The sequence below is a fragment of the Leptodactylus fuscus genome, chromosome 2 (assembly GCF_031893055.1).
Source record: "Leptodactylus fuscus isolate aLepFus1 chromosome 2, aLepFus1.hap2, whole genome shotgun sequence".
Classification (NCBI taxonomy): Eukaryota; Metazoa; Chordata; class Amphibia; order Anura; family Leptodactylidae; genus Leptodactylus; species Leptodactylus fuscus.
In genome coordinates, this window is record NC_134266.1 from 240,025,014 (window position 1) to 240,052,987 (window position 27,974).

At 44.3% G+C, this 27,974-nt stretch overlaps 1 protein-coding gene across 1 annotated transcript; it reads right to left on the minus strand.

Moving 5' to 3' along the window:
* On the minus strand, nucleotides 1–25,504 carry UFM1 (ubiquitin fold modifier 1). The gene is made up of 6 exons (XM_075265926.1): nucleotides 25,425–25,504; nucleotides 22,995–23,051; nucleotides 19,362–19,419; nucleotides 7,996–8,035; nucleotides 5,662–5,694; nucleotides 1–104 (listed from the first exon to the last, which is right to left on the minus strand). Coding segments are annotated over exons 1-6 (258 nt in total). The 5' UTR covers nucleotides 25,427–25,504; the 3' UTR covers nucleotides 1–36.
* Nucleotides 25,505–27,974: the final 2,470 nt, after the last annotated feature.

Sequence of the window (27,974 nt, forward strand, 5' to 3'; positions counted from 1 at the left end):
TTTTAAGTGTTTCCAAAAGAAAATCATGTCCGGATATTAACAGCTGCCCACTCGGTCTCTGGGAATGAGTCTAAGTTCTGATCCGTGTTTAAGGAATACATTTCCTAAAAAGGAAGCAAAAGAAAAACATCAATGTGAATAAAGTGCAAATATACTGAAGGAATAAAGCTAGCCCTTTAAGATGGGATGAACAATTTGGAAATGGAATAAAGTAATATTTGCCAAGATCAATTTTTCTCTGGGTAACAATGACAACGCTAATGTCTGCAGTTCTTAGAGCAGCCGCCTCATTTACCACCGAGATTGGAAGAGAAGCCGAACACCTCTGTTAACCATTTGATCACTGCGGGCCGGGACTGTAGCGTGATCAAAAGGAGACTGCCCCTTTGATCAGGTTACAGGGATACAACGCATAATGTAACAGTATAAAGCAATGTAAGATTAATATGTAAAATAGTAATACCGTAATAGTGTAATGTCTTAAGAAATGAAAGATCATAATAAAGCCAAAAAAGTCTTACTTAGTATAAAAATAAATTTTGTTTTGCATACAGTACAATTACATACATTGCAGATCAGACTTGTGGTTTGGGGATTTGACCACTCAGACCTACAAATGAATGCACATGTGTGCATGCTCCAAACACTTCTATGAGGCTGCCAGGAATAGCCAAGTCCAGGTCCCAGTGGTCGAACCCCCACTGATCAGCGGGCTATTTACAGTACTATCCTAAGGATGGGGCGGTAACATGAAATAACCGGAATACCCCTTCAATAGAAGTCCATCAGGGTGAAGAGTGGGAAAAAAAAAAGAAGAAAATACTGGGCTTTTCTGTAAATTTATTTTATAAATATTCATTTTTATATAATATATATATATATATATATATATATATATAAAATTATAAGTCCACTGAATAGCGCAAAAAAATAAAACTAGGTTCATATAACCATGTCAATTATATAAAAAACTCTAACTGCTAAAAGGCAGAGAGGTAAAAACAGAAAAAACTGTGACTGAAGACACCTAGACTACTCTATACTTAATGGGGTTAAAATTTCTGCGTGCAAGGCTGAGTTTACACTACGCTATTTCCATCTTTTTTTTTTTTTTTTTGCAATGTAGATTGTGAGCCCCATATAGAGCTTCCAATCTACGTTTTCCCTACCACTATGTCTTTTGGAGTATGGGAGGAAATCCATGCAAACACAGGGAGAACATACAAACTCCTTGCAGATGTTGTCCTTGGCAGGATTCGAACTCAGGACTCCAGCTCTGCAAGGCTGCAGTGCTGACCACTGAGCCACCGTGTTGCCCCATACCACGTTATTTCCCTGATGAACTGCTTGCATTTTTTAACTGCAGTAATACATAGTAAATACTACTATACACTCCACCCATATACGAACAGCCAGTATCAGAGCAGGGGCGTAGCTATAAGGGGTGCAAAGGTAGCAATCGCTACTGGGCCCTGGAGCCTGAGGGGGGCCAAAGGCTGGTCTATAATGCAAGACGAAACCTGTATTATGGATAGCACTTGGTAAGTCGGGGCGCTGCTACAGATGTTGTATTGGGGGTCGATGAATTTCAAGTTAGTTGCTAACTACAGCTTGCGCATGCGCCGTACCTCAGGCACTTGTGCAGTGTACGTCCTCAGCCTCACTGAAAAACTGTGCAGGCGGTGGGCTGGGAGCACCAGAGAGGAGTCCAATGAGAGTCATCGGACCCATCTTTAGGTAAGTATAAAGGTTTTTTATTTGTATTAAATGTGGATTTAAAATAGTGACCCTGCACCCCCATTCTGGTAGTTTAGTGTCCAAAATCGGACTAACAGGTTCCCTTTAAGTTTTAGGAATATTATAAAAATTGACTTTGGATCTACAGAAGACGCATGAACTTATTTTAGTATTTTACAGAGCAAATACAGGCGCTGGGTTCCAGCCCATTTAATGCTGGAGAGGTTCATTACACAAGCCAATGACAGGTATATTAATTACACAGTAAGGAACCTCAATTAATTGGTTCATGCGTGTAGAAATTACATCTTCATCTAAATCTGATCTTGTGAAGCTCCGTGCCCACTGTTGCTAAGTTGCACCCTGTTGCTGCTGGTACTAAATTTTTAATGGCAATGTGGAAAAACCATCAGGATGAATTCTAAATTACCCAGGATCAAAAGGTCTGGAATTCATTTCGAAACTCGCATGAACACAGAGATAGTGTCGGCTGAAGTCAATTACCGGATCATCCGACAAGCAAATAAAAGTACACAACGCCGCATACAGTAAATGAGGACGCGGACACGTCCGGGTGCCGGGAAACTGTAAAATATCATCTAAACTGTAAGCTCAAAATCATGGAGAAAAAACTGCGCTAAAGATACCGTCTGGTAGTTCACAAAGAGTCAACGTGATAACAATTTCATATGGAAATGAGAACAAAACCATAGAAACAAGAAAGGAATATGTAACACATAGCACTGGCTCATATTCCCTTTGTTCTCTGATATCGCCTTTGTCACTATTAGGCTGTTTTTTAATGGTGTTTTTGGTGTTCTTTAAATGCCTTTTTCACAGCGAAAAACACGGCGACCAGATGTTACCGGTTATTCTAGAACAAAATTATAAATAACCTTTAAAAAGCAAGGAAAAAGATCAAAAAAGCCATAGAAATGAGGATGTTCACACAGAATTCTTTGCATGGGGATTTTCAGATTATTTTTTTTTTAGACAGAAAAAACCAAACACCTGTAACCCCCCCCCCCCCAAAAAAAAAATAAAATAAAAAAAAATCCTTAACAAAAAAACACCACCCAACTTGCGAATGTATTTCAAATGGGGGGAGGGGGTGTCAGGCAGATTTTTTTTTCCTGATCCCTTCATCTACCAAAAAAATTAAATAAATACCAATCTATCTTCAGACGGATTCCACCTTGCAAGGCCCATTGAAGTAAATGAATTGATGCTCTTTGTAGCCACCTCCTAAACTAATAACTTATTTATAAACAGGCACGTTTGGACTTAAAGGGATCCTATCATTAAAATGCTATTTTTTCTGGCTAACACATACAGCCAACTGCACATGCCCACGGCCATTTTTTTGTGGCCGCTTACGCTCTGTACTCCGTTGAACTACAGGAGTGTACTGCGCATGCGCAGTACGCTCGCATAAGCGGCCCAAAAAAAAATGGCTGTGGGCATGTGCAGTCGGCTCTGCCCAAGGCCCAATGGCAGAGCCGACTGCACATGCGTAGAAGTTTGACCCTAGCGCCACTGGAAGAAGACGCAGGGAGAGGCCATTCCAGACGAAGATGGAGGCGGTGCTGGAGAGTTCTCTCGCAGCATTGGGGACGCCCCCAGTGCTGTTTGAGCGCTAGGGACTGCCCCCAGTGGTGCGAGAGAATTCATTTGCATACCGAAGTAAACCGTGATTTCTACGGAACAGCGGCGCAGAGAAGACATCTAAAGGAAGGAGAAGAAAAGCCTTTCTTAAGGCTATTACTATGTGTTAGTCAGAAAAAAATTGCATTTTAATGATAGGATCCCTTTAAGTATAATTTTTTTTGTGTGTCTGCGTGTTTCCTGCATCGCCTTTCAAGGGCCATAATTTTAATGTTCTGGACTTGTTTATTTGTGGGACGATGTATTTTTCAATGTTTTCAGGAGCACATAACTTTCTGAAATAAAAAGGAAAACAAAACCAAAAACTCCAATTCCGTTTGTTCGTTTTTCCATTATAAATTTTGTGTTTATTGTGTAGCAAAGGAGCCATTGTTATCCCATGATGGGGGATGAAGGAGGAAAACCCTTCCATGGCATTCAATGGGTTATGTGTTTAGAATTGTTATCTCGGATCCCAAGCATTGCAGGGGGAACAGGTTCAAGCCAGCCATAGCTCGGCTTCCGCAAAAATCTTACAGACACAGGTCCTGTGACGTCAATGACGTAAGTTATTTTGTGTTAAGGTGTTCTCCAGGGGTACTTACTTCATTGCAGATGAATCATGGATATCCAGTTTGGTTCTGACCCTGGGTTATGAGATTGGAACCAGCACCCAACCCTATAGACGCTCTGCTTCCTCTCTCCTCGCCCATGTTCTCAATGTACCATAGGGGCTCCCATTATATTACTATTATAGTGACGTATTCCACCAACCATGAAAATAGATCACAAAGTAATTTTCAGTCTGCATGTTCCGTGTGGGCAGCACGCGGAGAGCATACGGACCCCATTATAGTCTATGGGGTCTGTGTGTTTTCACTGCACATCGCTTGCCAATGCGTTTGGTATTCCGTTGGGGGCTCCCATGTGGACTCCCCGAGTGGATTACCAAACACAGATGTGAACGAGGGGTAACATGGGAGAGGAGATAAGCAGCTAAGTTCTGGATTCGATTCCTTGACCTGGGACTGGAGCCAGGTCAGAAACCCATGGTTTGCCACAAATAGATTCCGGGGGAGTAAACAGGTAAGTGTACTGTATTTTTCGGACTATAAGATGCACCGGACCATAAGACGCATCAAGGTTTGAGAGGAGGAAAATAGGGAAAAAAATTTTGAAGCAAAAAATGTAGTAAAATATTTAATATATGGGATATGCTTTGTAATAGCTGCAAGGCTGTCACATTGACAGGAGACTCTGCAGCTGTACAGGGATGCATAGGGCATCTTTTTTTTTTTGCGGGGTCAGATGTACTTTTTAGTTATGCCATCTTGGGGAATGTCTATTGCTTTGATCACGTTTTATTCAAATCTGAGGCAAAACACTGAAAAAAACGGCAGTTCGGCACTTTAGATTCTTTTCACCACTACTACGTTCTCCGTGCAGGAAAAATATTGTATAAGTTTGTAGACCAGGCATTTCCGGACATAGGGATACCTACGGTATATATGTTTCACAGTAATTTTCTACTCTTATATGTATTCTAGGAAAAGGAGGTGATTTACAGCTTTTTGATTTTTTTTTAACTATTTTATTAGCCCCCCTAATACAACTGTATTGCGGTCTATAGGAGCTTCTATATATTACTATTGAAGCTGGTCATAGGACCAGCCGCAATGGTAATATTACTATGACAGGGCTGGGAGCCTTTATTAGGCTCCTGGCTGTCACAGATAAAGGTTGGTTCCTGTGATCTCGCCACGCAGGAGCAGGCCTGCCACTTTAGAAGTAACCACTGGCCATGGGGGACAGTTTGGGTGGGCTTACTGGTAGTAATGCGTGGACTCCTAGTAGTGACCGCTCTGCAGAGTGGCTGCCATTTTCTTTACAGCTGTTGCTATGACGGTGGATGCCAGGATGGGTTCGCAGCGCTGTGACACCTGCTCCTCGCGCACAGGGCCCGCAGCATAAGCCCACTCCTGTCGTTGCAGGAAGCCAGCGGCAGGAGTACGGCAATACATGCGGAGTATAAGAAGCACCCCCCATTTTCCTCCCAAAATTTTTTGGAAAAAAAAGTGTGTCTTATACTTCAAAAAATACGGTATATTCTTTTATTGTTTTCCACAATTACCCCCACTCAGACAGTTTTCTTTTGAAACCAGAACAAGGGTACAAAAAAATAATGTTTGAAGCAGCAAAGAGTCACTTTAGAGGTTAATTCAGTATATTTTGGATCTCCAGCCCAGGGCAAGCAGCCCAATGCTATCCGATCGCACTTACCGGCAGTCTGCGCTGGATTTAATCCTACTCCATCTGCAGAACAAAACAGGAATTAATGAGTGAATAAATCAGAATAATATCAACTGGTGATAATGTGAGAAAAGAGATGTAGTTCAGGGTTCACACCGAAAAGGAGCATTCACTGCAGCTGGGCCAACACCATTACTGTAACAGCAAATACTGTCTGGAATGGAGTCCGTGCACCCCTGAACCTACATTGCATTAATTCCATTTAACAGGGCTTTCCCATCACAGAAAGTGACTGCGTGTTGCTGGGATCATCACTGTCTTATCGATGGCAATGAAGGGACTGCAACACTGGTACAAAACATTGCTCTGATCGATGGACATGTGGGCAGTACTAAGAATGGAGGGACCATAGCATTGGTACAAGGCATTGCTTCTGGATACCAGTTGTGTAGTGACCAATGGGCCACACTATTAAACCAGTATTATGCCCATTCATTCTCATAATAGTGGGGGTCCCAGCAGACAGAATTATACTAATCAGAAAGTGATGGCATATAATGTAAGAAAATGTGAAAAACCCTTTAAAGGGGTTGTCCCACAACAGACATTTCTAACCTATCAACAGGAGAGGTGACCAATGTCTGATCACCAGGGGGTGCTAGTCACGGGAATAGAAGGTCCAAGAGCCCGATTCCTTCTCACTGTGCAACTGCAGTGAATGGGAGTTTAAAGAAGGTTCCCTCCTGCTTTATTCAGTATGGTGGTGGGGCAGCAAAGAGTTGACTCTGTACCCTCTGCCAGTTCCAAAGGGGCAGCACTACAAACGCTTGACCACGTGAGGCTGTATAGTGTGGATGAGAGGGGTGCTTGGGACTCCTAATCTAGTGAGCAGTAGTTCTTCTATATACAAGCAATAAAGGCTCACTGTGGGACAACCCCTTTAAGCCTACTGAACCCTTAAAGAGGACCTTTCATGTTCTCTGACATCGGAGGTATTACATACCCCTAAAAAGCTGTCAGTTGCCAAAACAAAGTTTTCCCTCCACTATCAAAAGGGTGGGCCATTGGGTTGTGAGGAACGACCCCCCCATTCTTAGGCTACTCTTCCATAGCATTGTACTGTCGGGGAGATGGACGTTCTCATAACAGCACAGCTTTCTAGTGGTATATAGCATCACCAATGTCAGAGGATCTTGCATGTGCCATGTTACATAACCCTGCCAATCTGACCGTGTGCTGAATTTGTGCAGTTTTCCAGGTATGTGCGCCAGTGCCAGAGACATCGGTGCCATTAGTTTTGGTACTGATATCACTCCACTGTCACAGAGGCTTGTCCATGACATTGGGAGATTTTTGATACTATTGCTGGAGCTACTGAAACGAATAGGGAAAAAGACTGGAGACCACCGCAGCCGAGGAGGGGGTAATAGTTTTTTATTTTACACTATTCCCTGCTCTTATCCTCTCTTTTTCACCTAGCGGTTAAGGCAACACTGCGTTACCTAGATTTTGCAGTTTCAGGCCTCAGTCTGAATGGACCACTTCCTACTTCTAGATACCATCCACTATTATGGCTTCTACCTTATTGTTAACTGTCTGTGTAACTAGAGATGAGCGAACACTGTTCGGATCAGCCGTTCCAAACAGCACGCTCCCATAGAAATGAATGGAAGCACCTGGCACGGCGACCGGCCACCGGCAAAGTGTACATGCCAGGTGCTTCCATTCATTTCTATGGGAGCGTGCTGTTCGGAACGGCTGATCCGATCAGTGTTCGCTCATCTCTATGTGTAACGGTTTTGACCCCATCACTACGTTCTAGTAATGTTATGATATTCCTGGGGTATCCGGCACCAGCAGATGGGAGCTTATTAGAGATGAGCAAATAGTATTCAATCGAATACTACTATTCAATCAAATACTCGTATTGGTCGAATACCACGCAGGAAAATTCCATTGAATTCAATTCAAAAACCTCCTTGTTCTCCTTGTCCTGCTAATTCCTGAATTTGGAGGATCCAATGTGTTGAACTTTGATTTCCATGGAAACCGGAACAACATTCCCATGGTATTCGATATTCGAACGATTACTACTCGCTCATCTCTAGAGATTATATGTGGGCACTAGAGCAATCGGCTGGGGAACACGGACCTATGGGATGATAAGTGACCGTGGTAAAACTGTACAAATGCAACTGAGATTTTATCTACTATGAACTGAATACTGAAGCTCATGGCAGATATTTTCTTTGCCATCTCACTAAGCAATGTGATAAGTTGCACAAAAGCGGCGCGGGCGAATACCTGATGTTGTTTTCTTACGATTATTATCTTTGCAGTAAATGAGCAAGAACAATGACTTACCATTTGTTATGATGGCGGTGGTTTCCGCAGGGACCTTAAACTAACGGAAAAGAAATAACAGAGCGTTTTATCATCTAATAACCATTTACGACTGCAACGCTACGCTACTGTACTACTCCTCATAGCTGCACTTTTCGTTTCTTTCAGTACCAATGGGACTTCACAACATTAAATAAGTAGGGATAAGTTCATAAATGTGAAGAGAACAAGGAAACAAATATGGATTGTTTTTCACTGCTTGGGCAATTATAGGGGTAGAATTCAACAAATGCAACTAATTACTTAAAGGGAAACAGTCACATTATATACAGTATCTACAATGATACAAATTTCCAATATACTTTCTGTATTATTTCCTTATGGTTTTCTAGATCTCTGCTTGCTGCCATTCATTCTGCTTACTTCCAGTGGATAAAATAATAAGTCAAGGTCATGTGATGTACAGTCCGTGGTCATGTGATCTACAGTTGCACAGATCATTACTAGGCAGATGTCAAATTACTATGCTGTGAGTGTAACGAGCTGTGCACCTGTGTGCCCATCACATGACCATGGACTGTATATCACATGACCATGGACTGTACATCACATGACCATGGACTGTACATCACATGACCATGGACTGTACATCACATGACCATGGACTGTACATCACATGACCATGGACTGATTCTTATGTGAGTCGCCCCAGCTCGGCCTATGTAGATTCACGGTGCGAGCAGGCCCGACACCGGGGGCGGCAGCGCCTTGAAAAAGGGGAGTTTTAAGCAAAAATGGATTAAAGAAAAATAAAAGTTTGTCGTGACGCCAGCTGGGGTTTCGGCTTGAGGTGAAGCCGGGCACTGTAGATAGGGCCTCAGGGAATAGGTGGTGATGCAGTGCCAGATGTTATACCCTCCCCAACCAGGGCAGGTCCCAGGGCCAGATGATATAGGTGAGGAAGGGATGATTTCCAGGAGGAGTAACAGAGGATCGATGGAAGAATACAGTCCAGACAGGGGTTAACCAAACACTTACAGTTTACTTCTGTAGTCAGCAGGAGATAACAGATGTTACAGGAGGATTCACCCTGCTTCAGTATAGTGAGATGCCAGGCCTCCCTTTTACCACTAGTATGATTCAGCCTTCCATTGCTGCTCAAACTCTCTAATAGATTTCCTCTGGTCCTGGGTTCCAGGAGCTCAAAGGTTAATTACAACTGGGTAGATCCCCCTTCTGGACAGCAGGTAACGCAAGTTCTTTGGGATGCTGGATACACTCACCCCAACTCTGTATGTTACTGAGCCTCCAGGAATACTGCATTCACTAGGCCTCAGTCCAGTGAATCTCTCAATTTTCTAAGTGTTTCTCACACTAGTTAGGAATTGATGGTCCTATAACTGCAGCTCCGTCCCTGTGAGGTCTCATCTCACCTCTGCAGGTCTCCGGCCTCCTGTGCTGTTCTATCACACCATGAGGCTTGCAGCACGCACTGCACCTCCACACAACTGCTCCTCTCTCCTACACACTCCTGCACTTGAACTGAAAGAGAGAGACCCTCTTCCAGTCTGTAGCTCCACCCCTTTTCTTAAAGAGATAATGGCTGTGGAACTTTGTGTATGCTGACAGGTTGACTGGATCTCACTATACCTTCACAGTACACAGTATAGATCACATAAGATGACATTTGTAGTGACCCACTCTGTGGGGCGCTACATTCCCCCCTTGTTAAAAGTAGCACGTCTCGGGCTACCCTTCCGGTGAACTAAGAAGAGGGTTAGTAGACGGTAACATGAACATCATAGTGTTTGAAGGACATTACATACAAGTGTAAACTTCATATGTAAGTAAATTCCCTAAGGAGAAAAGTGCAACTTACTCAAGATCAATTTGAACTTTTACAAAAACATTCAAGTAAACACAATTTTTGTAACGCATTAAAGTCTCTGGTTGTGTATTCCTTACAACCCAGCAACATTCACGGTTGCTTTCCTTGCGGATTACAGCCCCAAACCGCTTAGTCCACCTCCTTAACTCCGAGTGCAGCTGCGGAGTATTTTGGAACATTCAAAATTCTTCACTGCACAGGCTGTTTTGATGGCTCCTATCCGACAGGCCGCCATATTTGAAACATCCCCCAACCCCCGGGAGCGTTGGTGCACCTGCATAAATTGCATTCCATGCACTTGAAGAGGTTGGTAGGCAAATGGAAGTTTTAAAAGTTTCAGTACCACAAGAAAGTTATTGTGGCAGGAACCCTGAAAAACTAAACATGTTAAACACTGGCACAGTTCCTTTAGTCCATTCTCTCTTGGTAATGCCATGCTCAGGAGAGTAAGTAGTAATGCACAGGTCGTATGTCTGACTGCACTGTAATTAAACCTTTAACGTCGCATAAACTGAATTGAACATATACAAATACAACTCAACTATCTGTAAACACATTGGGTTAGTACACCTTTACTGACTGTCCCTGTAACGTATGGGGAGTTGTCCCTGTGTATTGCGCTGAGATCTACACAGAAATGGGATTCCTGGCAGTCTTCTCCTACTTACTGGAGTCACCAGGGAAACGGTAGACATACTTTCACTAGGAATCGGGCTTACTGGAATTTGCGCTGGTACATCATCAGGAACTGGGATTGGCTGTTCTTGAGAATCCGTTATCTCCTGAGAGGATGTTTGTGGGAACCGCATTACTGGTACTACTAAAGCACCTTCAATTTGCGGCCAAGAACTAGGAAACGGCCCAAGTATGGTCTGAACTTCTGTCTCAGATTTTCCTGATTGTTGAGGATTTTCTTCCACTTTGCTTCCTGCTTCCTCACGTAATTGAGACGGACATAGTTTCAGATTGTCTCTGGATACAGTTATACAAGTCTTTCCGCCATCTTTGGAAATCTTACATACTTTGCTGTTATCGCTATTAGATGGTTGGACAGTATAGGGTTCAGATTCCCATTGATCATCTAGTTTGTGGTGCCTTCTCTTTCTTTTCAATACTTGCTCACCAACTGGTAAAGGGGAAGCTGGGGCATGTTGGTTGTAGCTTTTCTCTTGTCTTTGCCTAGCTTGGTCAAGGCTTTGCTCTACACACTGCTGAACCTTTGTATACTGCAACTGTCTTTCAGCAATCCAATCAAGATGAGGTGAGTTGGGCACTTCCTCAGGATTTAGGACTCCCATCTCCAAGTCAATAGGAAGTTTACCTGGTCTGGCACGCATTAGGTATGCTGGAGAATACCCTGTGGAGCTAGTCGGGACATGGTTGTACATTTCAATTAAGTCAGGCAATTTTTCAGGCCATTGGTTTCTCTCTTCCAAAGGCAAGGTCTGCAACAAACTGATGACCAGGTGATTCATTTTCTCACAAAGTCCGTTCCCTTGAGGGTGGTATGGGGTTGTTCTGATCTTCTTACATCCATAGAGGAAGCAGAACTCTTTGAATACCTCCGCTTCAAATGCTGGACCTCTGTCAGTCAAGACTTGGTCAGGATAACCATGGGGCCGACAGAAATGCTCTTGGAATGCTTTTGCAGCTGTTTTTGCAGTCTGGTCCTTAACTGGAACAACAACCAGGAAGCGGGAGTAATGATCCACAATGGTAAGAGCATAGGTGTATCCTGATCTACTGGGAGTCAGCTGCACGTGGTCTAAGGCCACTATCTCCAAGGGTTGCTTTGTCTGGATAGGTTGCAGGGGGGCCTTTTGAGTAGTAGTGTCTTTTCTCCTGAGATTGCACGTACCACATTCTCTGCACCACTGCTCAATGGATTTTCTCATACCCGTCCAGAAGAAACGGTCTCGGATCACCACTTCTAGTTTTTTCCACCCGAAGTGTCCTGCTTGGTTGTGATAAGCTCCTAGCACCATAGGTATGTCCTTTTGGGGTACTACGATCTGCCAAAGTAGTTCATGGGTTCTTGGATTGATAGCTCTTCGAACCAACTTCCCTTCAAAAACAAAGAGCTTCTTCCTCTCTTTCCAGAGCTGTTGAGCTTCTGGTGGTGCATCCACAGGTAAAGAGGTGTTTTCTACTCCAAGAAGTTCTTTGACAAGGTGCACAGCTGGATCACTCTCTTGTGTTTCGGCCCAGCCATGATGAGGTAATGGATTCAGGGAGATCTCTTGAGTTGCTAGACTTCTTCCAGTCATACAGCCAGAGTTATGGACCATTCGATTGTTGTAGAAGGCTGGCATTTCTACCTCCTCTAAGTCATCAGATTCCTCTGGATCAGGAGGGTTGGGCATGCGGGACAAGGCATCTGCATTCAGGTTCTTCTTGCCAGCTCGGTACTTGATGACAAATTCAAAATTGGATAGGCGGGCAAGCCATCTCTGCTCCAGAGCTCCAAGCTTAGCAGTGTCCAGGTGTGTCAAGGGATTGTTATCGGTGTAGATTGTGAATCTTGAAGAAGCCAGGTAATGCTTGAACCTCTCTGTCACTGCCCATACTATTGCTAGAAGTTCCAACTTGAAGGAGCTATAGTTGACTGGATTCCTCTCAGAAGGACGAAGCTTCCTACTTGCATAAGCAATGACTTTCTCTTTGCCTTGCTGTTCTTGAGAGAGGACAGCTCCAAGTCCATTGTTGCTTGCATCTGTGTACAGTATGAAGGGCTGACTGTAGTCAGGATAGGCTAGGATCTCTTCTCCAGTGAGGGCTTGCTTTAGCTTCTGGAAAGAGTCTTCCAATTGGGGGTTCCACTCCACTAGGGGGCTCTTGCCTTTAGACTTGTTGGATTGGCCGACAAGGAGATCCTGCAAGGGGGCTGCTAGGGTAGTGAAGTCCTTGATAAATCGTCTGTAGTAGCCAACTAACCCTAGAAATTGGCGGATCTCTCTGATGGTAGTTGGGGCTTTCCAGTCCTTGATCACAGTCACCTTGTCTGGGTCTGGGGCAACTCCTTCTGCACTGACCACATGTCCTAGGTACTGTACCTTTGGTTTCAGGAGGTGGCATTTGGAAGGCTTGACCTTCAGGCCAAAGTTGGACAAGGCCTCAAAGACTTCAGCCAGGTGTTGCAAGTGATCCTCATATGTTCCGGAATAAACAATCACATCGTCTAGGTACAATAAGACTGTCTCAAAATTCTTGTGTCCTAGGCAGCACTCCATCAGCCTTTGAAAGGTTCCTGGCGCATTGCATAGGCCGAAGGGCATGACATTAAATTCGTAAACACCCATGGGAGTCGTAAAGGCAGTCTTCTCCTTATCAGCCTCTGCTACAGGAACCTGCCAATACCCGCTGGTTAGGTCCAGGGTAGAAAAGTACTTAGCCGTCCTGAGCGCTGCTAGTGACTCCTCTATGCGCGGCAAAGGGTAAGCATCCTTGTGCGTGATATTATTAATTTTTCTATAATCCACACACATGCGCATTGTCCCATCTTTCTTGCGAACTAACACTAAGGGTGCTGCCCAGGGGCTATGGCTTTCCCTGATTACCCCAGCACTCTTCATGTCCTTAATCATGTCCTTAGTACACTGATAATGTGCGGGTGGAATGGGCCTATACCTTTCTTTAATTGGTGGATGGTCTCCTGTGGGGATGGTATGTTGTATTACCTTCACCTGCCCAAAGTCCAAGGGAGTCTTACTGAATACCCTTGCATACTCTTGTGCTAACCGCACAACCCCATTCCTTTGGTATTGAGGAGTGCTGTCAGTGCCAATGTGTATTGCTTGACACCAGTCCTCTAACTGTTTTGGGGAATCATTAACATCTGTCTGATCAGAGGAAGTCAAGGGCTCTGTTGGCTGGATGTCATTGTTACTGACAGTGAACAGTTTAGCCACTGTGGCATACCTGGGTAAGCAAGCCTCCTCCTCCCCACAGTTCAATATGCGCACTGGTACTCTGCCCTTCTTCACATTAACTATCCCTCTAGCTATCATAACAGTGGGTCTACAGTCAGAATAGACAGGTTCCATCAGGGCCTGGTAGTCTTGCCCTTTGATGCCTATTGCTGCTCTGCACCAGACAATGATTTCACTCCTGGGGGGAAGCATGATGGAATTGGGGTCACTTACCCTCACACTGCCAATCTCTCCACCTGCTAACTCCACTTGTTGACGCTGGATAAGGGCTTTAATCTCCTTATTCAGAGCATATCTTTCTTGGTAGGGGGTAGATCTCAATGCGTCCTGTAAGATGGCAATTACCTCATCTAGACAATTCTCCAACACATTAGTCCCCAATGTTAACACATTAGCAAATTCCCCTTCATCCACATCAACAATTATTAGACCTTGGGATTTAAGATCCGTGCCACCCACTCTCATGGTGACCTCTTTATATCCCACCTGGGCCAGGGGCTGACCATTACTAGCAATTAGTACTAAGTCCCCATTTGGATGCTGGGTAATATCAGCATCAGTCCAGTACCTGCGAAACAAAGTCTGAGGAATAGTGGTTACCTGTGAACCAGTGTCCAGTAGCGCTGTGAAAGGGACACCATCAATTGTAACTGGAATTATAGGACGTCCACCTACATACCTGCTTTTCCAGCTAGTTGGACCAAATCGTCTTACTCCTGAAGGTTGGTCCTCTACTCCAGGAGTTGCCCATTTAAAGGGCACTCTCTCTCAACATGACCAACCTTATCACACCGTCTGCAGATGGGTCGGCCAGAGGGGTCAAACTTGTCAGTGGTCCTCCTGCCGTTGCGAGTCAGTCGCTGTTGAGGAAACAATGTTCTTCTTGAACGTCTCCAAGGTAGATCCTCTGGGCTGGAAGCAAGCTGGATCTTTGCTGGAGAAGAAACTTGGAGATCTTGAACAGTTTTGGTTAATGCAGCTACATGTTTAGTTAGCTCAGTCATTTGTAACCGCAGCTCTGCAGCATCATCAGATTGGATCTGTGCACACTGTACAGTAGATGGAAAAGGTGCAGCATTTGCAGGGCTCACAGGTGTTTGCCTGTGGAGAGCAACTTGTTGCTCCTCCGTCTGTCCGCATGGATAGACAGGTTCCCTCAGGATACGGATGGATCTGTCCTTGAATTCAATAAAGCTCATATCAGGATTCTGCAGGGCCATCATGCGCAGTTGGGCCTTACCGGATTCTGACAATAGGCCTTCTACAAACTGTTCTTTTAGCATCCTATCCTCATCCTGAATACTATCTGGATCTACTTGTTTAATAACCCACAAGGCTTCTTGCAGATTAAGGGCAAAATCTCTCACAGTGTCCTGCGGTTTTTGCTTACAGCTGAAAAACCGCATCTTTATCTCTGATGTGGTGCGGGTGTCAAAGGTGATCCTGAGTTTGGTAAAAATGTCCTTTACAGATCTTTTATCATTCAATGGCCAGGATTTCACTTCCCTTTGTGCTGCACCACCAAGTTGACTTATTAATATTGCGACCTTTTGCTCCTCTGTCATAGGGTATAGGTCAAACAGGCTACTCAGCTTTTCTTTAAAGTCTCTGAGGCTATGGGACTCGCCTGTATACTGGGGCAGCCAGGATGCACCTGGAATGTATGGCATTGTTAAGGGTAATATAGGTGCCATAGTTACTTGGTTGTGACCATGGTTAGAGTCTATGGGGGAATCAGAGGGGCCTGGGGATGAAGATGAGGATCCACTTACTTGATACATCACCCCCCCCTTGTTAACCCCAGCAAGGCCACACTCACCGCACTTGATACTGTGAAGCGTTGATCCGGATGGATGGATGGATGGATTGATGCTGGTCTGGCTGCTACAGAGACTTCTACAGTTGGCAGGGGTAGACTGCAATTGGGGATGATGCAATCTGTATCTTTCACTGCTTCTTGCACAGGCATGTCACATGTTCTGCACTCAGTGTGGCTTGCAAGAAAGAGACACCAACCCTGCAGCTCAGTGTAACTTGAATCATACAACTGCTGTTCATTGCTATTTTGGAAAGCAGGGAAAATTTTGAAAAATGCAACAGTCTTTTGAACAAAAATAAAAGTTTTGCGCACTTTCGCTATCCTGTTCGTGACGCCAAAAAGGTGAGTCGCCCCAGCTCGGCCTATGTAGATTCACGGTGCGAGCAGGCCCGACACCGGGGGCGGCAGCGCCTTGAAAAAGGGGAGTTTTAAGCAAAAATGGATTAAAGAAAAATAAAAGTTTGTCGTGACGCCAGCTGGGGTTTCGGCTTGAGGTGAAGCCGGGCACTGTAGATAGGGCCTCAGGGAATAGGTGGTGATGCAGTGCCAGATGTTATACCCTCCCCAACCAGGGCAGGTCCCAGGGCCAGATGATATAGGTGAGGAAGGGATGATTTCCAGGAGGAGTAACAGAGGATCGATGGAAGAATACAGTCCAGACAGGGGTTAACCAAACACTTACAGTTTACTTCTGTAGTCAGCAGGAGATACCAGATGTTACAGGAGGATTCACCCTGCTTCAGTATAGTGAGATGCCAGGCCTCCCTTTTACCACTAGTATGATTCAGCCTTCCATTGCTGCTCAAACTCTCTAATAGATTTCCTCTGGTCCTGGGTTCCAGGAGCTCAAAGGTTAATTACAACTGGGTAGATCCCCCTTCTGGACAGCAGGTAACGCAAGTTCTTTGGGATGCTGGATACACTCACCCCAACTCTGTATGTTACTGAGCCTCCAGGAATACTGCATTCACTAGGCCTCAGTCCAGTGAATCTCTCAATTTTCTAAGTGTTTCTCACACTAGTTAGGAATTGATGGTCCTATAACTGCAGCTCCGTCCCTGTGAGGTCTCATCTCACCTCTGCAGGTCTCCGGCCTCCTGTGCTGTTCTATCACACCATGAGGCTTGCAGCACGCACTGCACCTCCACACAACTGCTCCTCTCTCCTACACACTCCTGCACTTGAACTGAAAGAGAGAGACCCTCTTCCAGTCTGTAGCTCCACCCCTTTTCTTAAAGAGATAATGGCTGTGGAACTTTGTGTATGCTGACAGGTTGACTGGATCTCACTATACCTTCACAGTACACAGTATAGATCACATAAGATGACATTTGTAGTGACCCACTCTGTGGGGCGCTACATATACATTAGGAGTAAGCAGAATGAATCACGGCAAGCAGAGATCTAGAAAACCTTGAGGAATTGATACAGAAAGTATATTGGAAAATTGTAGAACTTTTTATTATACAAACAATAACATTGGTCTCTTAATATTGGTATGAAACTGGCCAACCCCTTTAATCCCATAAAACTATATATCAATCTGCCAACTCCTCCTGCTCTAGGAGTAAACCAGGTATAGCCAGTCCTCTTATCATAATCATGCCTTGCTCTGGTATTGTATTTTATGGGCAATACTGGTATTTAAAATTGACAAGAGGGGAGACAGGTGATCTTTAAGGTTCAGAGTTATATGCTTGGATAGGTCATGAATATCTAATCAGCGATGGTCAACACAGGTCAGTTAAGAGACAGCAGAATTTGGGATACTGCTGTGGCCTCTTCACTGTATACCATGCACAGCCTTGTATATTGTGAACCAAAAGTAGCGCTCCACCTACCTACTGCTGCTTCAAGAAGCTGATTTATGGAGGTCCTGGGTTTTAGACCCTCACCAATAAGGACTTTACATAGAATATATATATATATATATATATATATATATATATATATATATATATATATATATATGTGCACGCGCATGTGCAGAGATATATATGTATTAGGCTTAAATATGGCTCAGACAACTCTACTGTCATTACAATTACTATCGCTCTATAGTTATGTAACCATAGCATGACCAGGACTTATTCATTATATATACTACATGTAACAAAAGCAAAATATATTAGAAAACTGCATAAACTTTTCATTACACAATGAGTAAGCTTTGACTGCTGAAACCAGAGTAACCCTTTAAGAGGATTTTCTATAAAATAATGACGCTGGGTTCACACCTGCGTTTGGGGTCTCCGTTCTATGGTTTCCGTCTTCTGCATGCCAGAAGACGGAAACCATAGACCGGGTCTGGCCGTGCGCGGCGGTGAGCGTTTTAGGCTCTCCGCCGCGAAACCGGATTTTTTTATCCGGACACAGAGTACTGCATGTCCGACTCTGTGTCCGGATTATAAAACCCGGAGTCGCGGCGGAGAGCCTAAAACGCTCACCGCCGCGCACAGCCGGACATCTCTCTCACCCATTCAAATGAATGGGTGAGAGAGACTCCTGCAGGTTTCCGTCTCCTGCCTGTGTTTTAGGCAGGAAACGGAAACCTAAGTACGGAGACCGGGCCGCAGATGTGAACGAGCCCTGACTGATACAAATCACCCTGGTCCAACAAATACTTCCTCCAAATCCCTACGTGCGAAATAAACCTACAATTTAGAATTATACATAATTCAGAATCTGTAGATGACAACATCTGGGGGCCACATCTGTGTCTGACAACACCTAGGGGGCCACATTTTTGTCTGACAACACCTAAGGGGACACGTCTGTGTCTGACAACACCTAGGGGGCCACGTTTGTCTCTGACAACACCTGGGGGCCACATCTCGGTCTGAGAACACCTAGGGGGGGGGGGGCACTTTAGTAGATAAAACATGGCCACACCAAGTATTAGTTGGGAGAAATAGCTGTCACATTAGCATGTATGTCCAGTAGAAATGAGCGAGTAGTATTCGATCGAGTAGTCGAATATTGAGGTCTACTCGAATCGAATATTTCACTACTCGCTCATCTCTACTGTATACGTTTTTCTCCAATGCCTACGTTGTCCTAGTTCCTGTCCCACCTCCCCTACATAGTTATTGGTGTAAAAAAAAGCGCCAGGGAAGGTGGGAGGGGAATCGAATTTTTACTGCGTTTACCGCGTGGTATTCGACTAAGTATTTCGAATACTGTAGTATTAGATCGAATAACTACTTCATCGAATACTACTCGTTCATCTCTAATGTCCAGCTTTAATCTCTGTAACACGGCATATACTTATAATAGTGTCGTTATTTAATACATTTCTTTTCTGGATATTTTTATTATTATTATATTCCTTTGGATTGGCCCCATATCTGATACCAAGATCTACCTGGTGACTAGCATGGGATGGGTAGGGGAGATAGCCTGTCAGGGTCCTCCCGCCATCATCACAATAAGGATTGCTATGGCAATCGGCTACTACACGGACATTTTAATCAGCCGACAAAACGGAGCAGGAAACAATCTTTTCCAGCTGACTTCCCTCATTTTACTTCTTCCATCTCATACAACCGCATTGTGGAGGATTCAGAAATGCAACAGGAGAAAATCCACAAATTGGAAAGAGTGTCAGAAATGCAACGGAGCGATGAGTTCATCTCTATAATATTCAGAAATTCGAGGGACTGGCAAGTGAATGTGACCAGACAATCACCGAGGTTTTACTATCCTGGGGTGTCATATGCAACGGTTCCCTAAACATGAGCAAGGGACCTACCTCCTCCGCTGCGAACTTCAAAACCGCCGTGAACGGTGTACACTCCGGAACACACAGCCTGTAAATAGGATTTTAAGACAACCTTAAAGTTGCATGTATTTTATATCTTCCTAATAATACATACTTGCATGAAATAAGAAAAAGTGGAGTAAATGAATATTTTTCTAGTAAAGGGATTGTAAGAGAAATTCAGTGTCATTGATCGCTGGGTACGATTCAGTCTTATTCTGCTGAGCTGTAATTAATACAAGACATAATGCACAGACAAAATAAAACATATAAAATAGAAAACACCTTTTCTCATTTCGCCTATAGATCACTTAATGGGATTAGGAATACTGGGAATAAGAACATTAGATTATTCAGTTGCCTGGTCCAGTACAGATATTCTGCAATGGTCCCAATTCTGTGCGTTTCTAGTCTCAAAGGGAGTTGGTCAGGGTCTCACAAATAGGTCTAGGTGATTATGAGGGCAAAATTGGTTCTAGCCCAGGCCCAGCTGGGTGTAGGGGACAAGAGTATTTGTTGGGTGAACCTCATGAGGCTCACCCGGTGGTTTCTTTCAGACCAAACACATCTGAAATGGACCTCAGGGAAGGTGAGCTCTGTCTCAGGTCACCGTCCTCTTCCAGCCCTCTGAATGAAATCAGGGGCCAAAACACAGGAGACTGGAAAGGCCCAATGAAGAGCACAGGGGAGGTGAGTAAGGCTGTGTCTTATGTTTTCGCACTTACCTTGGGCCTCCGTTTATTATACTCAGATGTCTATAGCGACCCCATAATATAATAATAGCTGTTCTGGCTCGGATCAAATATGTTCAAACCAAAAGCGCTCTAGGTTCTGGACCTTGTGAATACTGTCGAACCAAAATAAGCCAACAAGCACAAAATCAATTGTTTTCCCAGCCGTATTCCCAAGCCAATATTAGTAGGGGTCTTTAAAAGGAGTAGGAATCTACCACTGTGGCTGCAAAGCAATGAAGCAATGCAGAGATAATCATCTTTCAATGGATATGCAAATCAGAATACAAGTTCTTTGGGGGTGGGTCCTGATTTATTGCATTTGCAAGTCCCTTTGCTCTCCTCTGGATATGATGCCCAATTTCTCCTCTTTAGACATAATAATAAATTTTATTTATATAGCGCCAACATATTCCGCAGCACTGTACAATTTGTAGGGTTCAAATACAGACAGATACATAACAAAGAACGTCATTTCACACAATGGGACTGAGGGCCCTGCTCGCAAGAGCTTGCAATCTATGAGGTAGAGGGGGTGACATGATTGACATTTTCAGCCTTTGACCGCATCATTGAATTAATTGTAGTCAAATCAGTTAAATCATGCTCCGCCCACAATGCACTTGCAGATATTCATTTGTATATCCATAAAAAGATGATTACTTCTGTATTACTACATAGGTTTGTGGCCACTAAGGTATATTCCTGCTCTTACTAAAGTCCCTACACAACACAATAGTTAGTTTAGGAGGCATTTTGGACCTGACAGACTCCCTTTTTAGACTAAGGCCCCACGTTGCGAAAAAGCTGCTTTTTTTGTTGCAGTTTTTTTTGCGATTGTTTGAGCCAAAACCAGGAGTAGATTGAACAGAAGGGAGCAGTACAGTGGGGCAAAAAAGTATTTAGTCAGATACCAATAGCGCAAGTTCCATCACTTAAAAAGATGAGAGGCGTCTGTAATTTACATCATAGGTAGACCTCAACTATGAGAGACAAAATGAGAAAAATCCAGAAAATCACATTGTCTGATTTTGTAAGAATTTATTTGCAAATTATGGTGGAAAATAAGTATTTGGTCACCTACAAACAATCAAGATTTCTGGCTCTCACAGACCTGTAACTTCTTCTTTAAGGGTCTCCTCTTTCCTCCACTCATTACCTGTAGTAATGGCACCTGTTTAAACTTATCAGTATAAAAAGACACCTGTGCACACCCTCAAACAGTCAGACTCCAAACTCCACTATGGTGAAGACCAAAGAGCTGTCAAAGGACACCAGAAACAAAATTGTAGCCCTGCACCAGGCTGGGAAGACTGAATCTGCAATAGGCAACCAGCTTGGATGAAGAAATCAACTGTGGGAGCAATAATTAGAAAATGGAAGACATACAAGACCACTGATAATCTCCCTCGATCTGGGGCTCCACGCAAAATCTCACCCCGTGGGGTCAAAATGATCACAAGAACGGTGAGCAAAAATCCCAGAACCATGCGGGGGGACCTAGTGATTGAACTGCAGAGAGCTGGGACCAATGTAACAAAGCCTACCATCAGTAACACACTACGCCGCCAGGGACTCAGATCCTGCAGTGCCAGACGTGTCCCACTGCTTAAGCCAGCACATGTCCGGGCCCGTCTGAAGTTTGCTAGAGAGCATTTGGATGATCCAGAAGAGTATTGGGAGAATGTCCTATGGTCTGATGAAACCAAACTGGAACTGTTTGGTAGAAACACAACTTTTCGTGTTTGGAGGAAAAAGAATACTGAGTTGCATCCATCAAACACCATACCTACTGTAAAGCATGGGGGTGGAAACATCATGCTTTGGGGCTGTTTCTCTGCAAAGGGGCCAGGACGACTGATCCGGGTACATGAAAGAATGAATGGGGCCATGTATCGTGAGATTTTGAGTGCAAACCTCCTTCCATCAGCAAGGGCATTGAAGATGAAACGTGGCTGGGTCTTTCAACATGACAATGATCCAAAGCACACCGCCAGGGCAACGAAGGAGTGGCTTTGTAAGAAGCATTTCAAGGTCCTGGAGTGGCCTAGCCAGTCTCCAGATCTCAACCCTATAGAAAACCTTTGGAGGGAGTTGAAAGTCCTTGTTGCCCAGTGACAGCCCCAAAACATCACTGCTCTAGAGGAGATCTGCATGGAGGAATGGGCCAACATACCAACAACAGTGTGTGCCAACCTTGTGAAGACTTACAGAAAACGTTTGACCTCTGTCATTGCCAACAAAGGATATAGAACAAAGTATTGAGATGAAATTTTGTTACTGACCAAATACTTATTTTCCACCATAATTTGCAAATAAATTCTTACAAAATCAGACAATGTGATTTTCTGGATTTGTTTTCGCATTTTGTCTCTCATAGTTGAGGTCTACCTATGATGTAAATTACAGGCGCCTCATCTTTTTAAGTGGTGGAACTTGCACTATTGGTAACTGACTAAATACTTTTTTGCCCCACTGTATAAGAGCTTCCTAGATATTTCCCATTACTTCTGTATCCACTACTAGGTTTGGCTCAAAGAAACACAGCATGTATGGCCATCAAATATGGGATGTTAAATAATGGGCTAATGGAACAAGAGGCACTACAAATGGTTCGGCACTCAGTATAATCAATGGAGGTGCTCTGAACAAGACTGTATCCATAAATTCATACAAAGAAAATTCCGGCACACTGAGATATCACAAAAATGAAATTTATTTGAAGTTTAGATACAAATTGATGTTTGTACCTTATTGACCAAAGTGTAAATTTTATTTTTTTTTTTTCATGATATTTGAGAGTATTGGAATCTTCTTTGCAGTCATATGAGGGAAGTAGGTTATAAAATAAATAAATAAATAAAAACCATCTAAAAAAATTATTTCCACTTACACTTTGTAAGGAAGCCGGGGGTCCGACGTAAGCGTAATTTTGAATGTTACCTTTGACCTAACATAAGAAGAGCATTACAATAATTACTGCAGTGACATTTCATTTCCATCTACAAATTCCTATACTTGCATTAAAAGCGGCTGACATTTAACGAGCATCTGACAACATCGCCCAACGTATAATAACATTTCACCGGGAATAGTTCATATACAAGGGAAACTACTTTCATACACAGTGGAATTTGCACTAATAAAATCCCTAAAACAGCCAGCCTAGTATAGGGACTGCACTGAATATAATCATCCATACATACAAACATAAAAAATTATACCTATAGATAAAATTCTTTTATGTGTCCATATTGCCCCCACTATTCACTAGCAACAATGCAGTGGTCTAAAGCAACCTTTTCAAGTAAAATACCCTATAGTGCGAAAAAAGTCCCAATCGAGTACCCCTAAAGTCACAATCACTTAGAAATGTTAACAAAATAAGGCTTTACTTGAAGCCTTCATCAACACTTATATAATGGCATCCTCAGTGCCCCCACATGTAGCAAAATGGTTCCCTTAGTGTTCGCACATGTAATTAAATGACACCTAACGGCTCCCACATGTAGTATAATGGCGCCCTTCAGTGCCTCCATATGTACTAAATTGATCTCTTCAATACCCCTACATGTGGTTAAATGGCTCATTACTGCTCCCACATGTAGTATAATGGCCCCTTCAGTGCCTCCATATGTATTAAAATGAACCCCTCCAAGCCCAACATGTAATATAATGGTCTCCACACCCAGTGATTTCTCAGGAGCGAGCGGTGAGCTGCATTCAATACTCTGCTCCATGCTTCTTGGCACCCGCAGCCGATAGGAAAAGGGGAGCAGAATGGAGAGTAATACATTTAGCCCACCACCCATTCCCCAAGATGTCTATAAGCGCGATGAGCACTAGAGATGAGCGAGTATATTCGATGGAATACCTCCCCTGCATAGATATTGGAGTTTAAAAAAAAAAAAAAAAAAAAAAAAAAAAGGGGAAGGTTGGAGGGTAGAGATGAGCGAACACTGTTCGGAACAGCCGTTCCGAACAGCACGGAAGAACATCAGTCCTCTGTTTGGAGGCCTCCACCAGTGATGTCATGTCAATCCTACATGACTGCAGCAGCCAATCACAAGCCTCAGCGGTGACCTCTTCATGAACAGCACATCACAGTAGTCACCTGCCATTTGTGAAGAGGTTACCACTGAAACCTGTGATTGGCTGCAGCCAACACCTAGCACAGATGGGACTTCACTGCTGACTTCAGCTGCGGAGCATGTAAATAGAAGACCGGACCTGGCGTGGCTGAAAAAGAAAGGTTAGAAAGAGGGGAGTGTTTTTTTTTTTTTTTATATTGACGCCATCAGCAGCAATAATACAACTTAATAAATAAAAAAATAAGTCAGACAACCCCTTTAATGTAGTCTCCTATACATGGGATAGGGTATAATATTCTTACAGCTGGGACCCCTACCAATCACGAAAAGAGGGGTCCAGTTGCCCCATCTGAATGGTGCGGCAGGCCAGGCATGAGCAGTAAAACTCATTCATTCCCTAAGGCACTGCCAGAGATCGCCAAACAGTACGACTGTCCCATAATCAGTGAGTAGAGTGTGAGTGTCCCTACTTGTGCATTCAGATGGACCCAGAGGTCGGACCTCCACCCATCAACATATTATCTCCCATCCTATGGATACGGAATAACATAAAAACTCTGTGAAAACCCAAGCAGTCACCCCTCAAAGCCGTTGCCACTCCCCAAGTATCCATCACAACCAATCACCGACCGTACCAATGAGGCGTCCATGACACTGAGGTCGTCACTGGAGCAAGAACAGAAAGTGGTTACATGGGCGAAACACAGAATGGTTGGCACTGGCGTGGATGGGGATTGGTAAGGAATCTTTTAGTATTTTACAATGTTCTAAACATCTTATGGGCCCCTTTGTTATTGGATTAACCACTTCCTAACCTCAATATATACCATATATAATAAATTATATATATATATATATATTGTATATATCTACAAAATGTGGATAAGAGGTCACTCCTGTGAACCATTGGAAACCTATGGCAAGATGGCAGCAACGCCTGCAACAACCTGCTTAGAGTATGGGGTCCCAATGAACTAAACAGGGCTGTCTCCTTTAAGGACTCCACATCATGGCACCCCAAGGAAGGAAATATGTAAAGCACCATGGAATTAATGGTGCTATATAAATAAATAATAATAAATACCTACCCCAGCACCACTAGGTACATAACCATGGTCAGCACACAGCTGATACCAGGGAGCTGCTAAGCCAGCTGAGCCTACATGATCTTAGTCTGCACTGTGTATACAGCTCCCAGCAGCATATGTCACCACCATGCCTGTATTACTTACATGTTGTACGTCCCTGTCCAGCTCCCTGCAAAGTATCGATCACTGAGCCCAGCACAGCAGCAGCCACACCGAGGTCTACGTCACCTACACACAGGGCTGCCTATATGAATGCCTGTACGAAGATGCTGCACCATTTCATCCACAGAAAAAAACTATCACAACACATATATTCTTTATTACAGGTAGTCACCAAGCTAACACAATTGATAACATATTTCGAGAGAAAAAAAGATTACACTTCATATGTGTCTGGACAGGCACCGATGGCGTCCCGCTCTGAGGGGCTTGAGGTGTAATTACGTGTTCATTGGATTATGAGTCAGGACGTGAATGACGTCACTGCTTGTGAGTCACCCGGCAGCCATGTTAAGTGAGGGCAGCACAGTGTATTGAGCGAATTACAGGTATAAATGGCTGGAATGTCTATAAAATGTAATTCTAAGTATTGTAGTAAAAGGGATAGGCTGACAAGGATGGAGTAAGATTCGGTACTATTCCGTTATCGGGCCAGCAGCAGCGCAGTTCAGCACCAGCTTTCGGGACAGCAGTTCAGCAGCGGGAATTACAATGACATCCGAGGACTGCTGGCCCGATGCTTGTGCCCAGTAACCAGTACATCGATGACCCCCCTCCCCCATCCTTCTCCTCCTGCCAGTGCTGCCCCCCAGCTCTCCTTACATCTTCCCCGTACCCTCTCCCCGCCACACGACTAGGCCTCACCTCAGCGCTAGTACCGAGACCGAAAGGAAAGACACCGGGGCTCAATCCAGGCCCTGACAAGAAACACGCCGACTATAGGAACGGTGAGCTACAGCGAGCCGGAGGGACAAACTTTCTGCAGCGTCCGGCGGCTATCTAGTAGCATTCATTGCTCAAGATTTACGGTGAGGCCTATTACAGGGAGAGGGTACGGGGCAGATGTAAGAAGAGCTGGGGGGCAGCACTGGAAGGAAGAGGAGGATGAGGGCATCGATCGATGTACTGCCTACTACACACAAGCACGGCCTCTATCATCGGGCCAGCATCGGCTTAGTCATGTGGCGGGGAGAGGGTACGGGGTAGATGTAAGGAGAGCTGGGGGGCAGCACTGGAAGGAGGAGGAGATGGAGGGGGGGTCATTGATGTACTGGCTACTGGGCACAAGCATCGGGCCAGCAGTCCTCGGATGTCATTGTAATTCCCGCTGCTGAACTGAACTGCTGTCCCGAAAGCTGGTGCTGAAATGCGCTGCTGCTGGCCCGATAACGGAATAGTACCTAAGATTCTTCATTTACTGATAATGCTGTAACCTGAAGATTTATTACATGCTAAAGCTATGAAAGATTTAAAATATGTACAAAATATCATTGTAATAAAATATAATTACTGTATACAATACAAATATTAATGAACAGTGAATCTGGAATGAGATCCATGTCTTTCATGACCACATTTAGGGTATCACCACAACCCTCAACTTTCAAAGAACAGGAGAAGAGACAGAATGTGTGAAGAGCTCTGCGCCCCAGCAAATACAGCCCTGTCCACTTCTATGTGACTCCGCCCATTCCCAACCATTGCTCTTGTGCCCCCACACAGTATAATGCCCCTACAGTCACCCAAGCATTATAATGTCATCTTTGCGCTTTCACAATTTACTGTTCCCCTTCAGCTACCCCTACAGTTTACTGTCTCCCTCCATCTGCCCCAGTTTAATGTCCCCCTTCATCTTCCCCAAGTTTAATGTCCCCCTCTTCTGCCCAGCAGCTTCATTTCCCCCTCCATCTTCCCCCACAGTTTATTGTCCTCATCTGCCCCCCCAGTTTAATTTTTCCCGCCATCTGCCCCCACAAATTATTGTCCTCATCTGCCCCCCCCAGTTTAATGTTCCCCTCATCTAGCCCTCCAGTTTAATGTTCCCCGCCATCTGCCCCCACAAATTATTGTCCTCATCTGCCCCCCCCCCCAGTTTAATGTTCCCCTCCATCTGCTCCCACAGTTTATTGCTCCCCTCATCTGGCCCTCCAATTTAATGTTCCCCTCATCTGCTCCAACAGTTTAATATCTTCCTTCATCTGGCCCCACAGTCTAATGGCCCCCACATCTGACCCCCCAGTTTAATGTCCCCCTCATTTGCGCCTGCAGTTTAATGTCCCCCTCATCTGGCCCCCCCAGCTTAATGTTCCCCTCATCTGTCCCTCAGGTTCAATGCTCCTATACATCAGACCCCCAGTTTAATACCCTGCTCATCTGACCCCCCCCGTTTAATGTGGCACTCGTCTGCCCCCGCAGTTTAATGTCCCCTCTTTTTTCTCTGCAGTTTGATGTCCCCCTTATCTGCTCCCTTCCCCCGAGTTCAATATTCCCCTCATTTGCCCACACAGTTTAATGCCTTTCTCCTTCTAACAAAACACTGATACTTACCCCTCCTCGTTTCCCTGCTACTCTGTCTGCAGTCTCTTCTCCCAGAGTCTTCAAGAAGATGCAGGCTCGATGGTTGACGCCATTACATCGCGCTTACATCATCCAGGGCTGGAGCACACAGACTCTACGCTGATTATGCCCACTAAA